This window comes from Crocodylus porosus, unplaced genomic scaffold (genome assembly GCF_001723895.1).
Source record: "Crocodylus porosus isolate Cpor-Errol unplaced genomic scaffold, CroPor_comp1, whole genome shotgun sequence".
In the NCBI taxonomy this organism is placed as follows: domain Eukaryota; kingdom Metazoa; phylum Chordata; order Crocodylia; family Crocodylidae; genus Crocodylus; species Crocodylus porosus.
Window position 1 is genome coordinate 3596429 of NW_017728906.1, and position 2540 is coordinate 3598968.

General features: G+C 41.5%; 1 protein-coding gene across 1 annotated transcript in view; it reads right to left on the reverse strand.

Annotated features, from left to right (window-relative positions):
* The window catches only part of LOC109305611 (T-cell receptor-associated transmembrane adapter 1), an 8273-nt gene extending 7446 nt beyond the window's left edge, over positions 1–827 (reverse strand). The window contains exon 1 of the mRNA XM_019528604.1: positions 710–827. Within this exon, the coding sequence (XP_019384149.1) occupies positions 710–827 (118 nt within the window). The remainder of the gene's footprint in view (positions 1–709) is intronic.
* Positions 828–2540: the final 1713 nt, after the last annotated feature.

Consider the following 2540-nt stretch of genomic DNA (forward strand, 5'->3'; position numbering starts at 1 on the left):
TGACTTCCTGCCCTTTGGGCAGGGGGCTGGACTCGATGATCTCCCGAGGTCCCTTCCAGCCCTAATGTCTATGAAATCTATGAAATCTATGAATACCAGCATAAAGGTATGCATGCCAGCATAGCTGTATGGATAGGGGCAAAAACTATACATGTGAAATGCCCTTTGTGCAACTGCATCCATGACAAGGTTTGTATGGGTATAATTATTTTAGTAAAAAACCAAAAAGAGAGAAAATCACACCTTTAAATGAAAAGGGATACTGTATTTTCATTTATTGAGGAAGCTTTATTGTCCTTTTCGGATTAGCAACAGAATGGCTTGATAGCTACTTAGGATGCTGTAATGGAGTGCCCGTTATTTAGTAAAATTTACTTTTTCAGACAGGAGTTGTATTTCCAATTAAATAATTAAATGTGGATGAAATTAGAATATACAGTCATGAGAACATTTGCGAGGGGCGAGATTTTTTTTCTTTACTATTAAATCATGCTGACATTTATTTGATTTTTTGTTGTTGTTGTCCTACCATAGAGCATCACCTATGAGATGACATCGTACCTCACATATTAAGCAATCATTTTTACTTCAGTCTGTTCTTTAAAGATGCCTTTTATAAGATGCAAAGTGTAATATTTGGCCAAAAATAATAAATGTGCTTATAGTATCTCTGACATGCAATGGAACTGATGCACACACTATTGCTTACCTTTCTGCTTCTTTTTCATGAAGAATGAAACATTTAGGATGACTGAGACAACCAGAGCCAGAGTCAAAAAGGCTACAAGTCCCCAGATTAAGAAGTGACACTCAACAACATTGTCCATTTCTGCAACAAAAAGCAAAGCCCTCCTTAATCAGGTGTTGGCTAAGTGCTGTATATATTTTTAGTCTTTCTATAGTTAAGGCTGTTGCATTACATTTTTATTCCAGTCACAGCCGCTGCTATACAACCCAATTAAATATTAGTGGAAGTGTTTAGATGCCAAATAGTAAGAAAATAGGATTGATAAAACTACTAATAGAGATGACATTTCATAGCGTGTTGCCTTGACCAAGTCTGGTGTCACCAATTGGATACCCGGAAGTGTAGAAAATCAGGAGAGTTGCTGTCATGCTAAGATGTGATGCTATCTTCTCCAAAATATCTGCTATTTGTTAACTAAATAGGTTTGTGAACTGAATTCTAAATATTACTCTTTATTTAAGCAAAACTCCTGACTGTAGAAGCTGCTGGCTTCAATGGAGTTAGCCTGATCAAGGCTGAATTCTGGATTTTGCTTTGTGCTGAGTTTTATCTCCAGGGATTGCAAGCGTTTCTTGTGAGTGTTTTTATGCCTTAATATTTTGTGGTCCTCCCCTCATTCCTGTAAAAATGTCTTTCTGCTGCATTCTCCATACCTGTCAGAAGCTGTTACGATCCCCTGCACTATCTAGGCTTCTGCCTGGAAGCGTCTTTCTGCTCCTTTCATTGGGATGGTGAAAAAGAGGGACCCAGGAGCTGCAGAAAGTGGAACAGGTAGGAGTCTATGGATATCAGAAAGACGGCAGCCAGAGTCTAGCCATAGCTAAAAAGAACTGGCAGTGGGGGAGCCAGGGTAATGAAGTATAAGCAAGCTCAGCCCATCCATCTCAAGCCCTCCTTTCCTTGGAGGCTGCTGAGAAACCCAGATGAGATTCTCTCTCTCTCCCCCCTTCCTGCTCTCACCCCACCAAACCCATGCTTCATTTTTAACAATGGTACATTGTGTAAGGTGGACTCATATCATCTAAATTCTCTACTGCCATGGGTAGATAAAAAGAGCACAGCCTGTTCGACCCTCTGCCACCAAACAGAGCAGTCCCACATATGTGATTACTCCCACCAGCGAAGTAGCTCCAAAATCCTTCCCTGACGGAGAAAGCCTCAACTGTGTGCTTGCTGCATTCCTGCCCTAGGTACTTCTGCATCCTGTTTTCACTGCTGGAGTGCCTGGGATGGATACTTGTGAGACTTAAACTACAGGAGCTCCGAAACAGCTACAGGAAAGAAGGGAGCTATGATGGGGACTGAGTAGGCAGGTAGCAATTGGATTAAATTCTGCGTGACAACCCAGACTGGACCAGTAACTTTACTCTCACTTGGTTTCTGTGAAGTTTTCTTCATGTATTCATTGTTTTGGGTTTTTTGTTGGGTTTTTTTTTTTAGCCATTCGTGTGGCAAAGGACATTTTATGTTGCAGGAGGGGCCAATGATTTTGCTCCCGCAGAGAAGATAGACTGCTGCTGCTTGGCTCATTAGCTCCTGCTCTCTGTGAGCACTGCTCATTCTGGCTGTAGCACTTTGTTTTGTTCTCGAATTACACCATATTGCCAGAGCTGCCTTATTTATTTATTTCACTCTGATCAGCGTTGCTTCTGAGATAATGACATCCTGACTCAAGGAGCTGCTCAATGATCCATGGCAGTAGTCTTAGGAAAATGCCCCTTTTGCAAAGTGCAACCTATTGGTCACCGAAGTCAATGGAAAAACTGCAGCTGGGCCCAATCGGGCCTTTAGA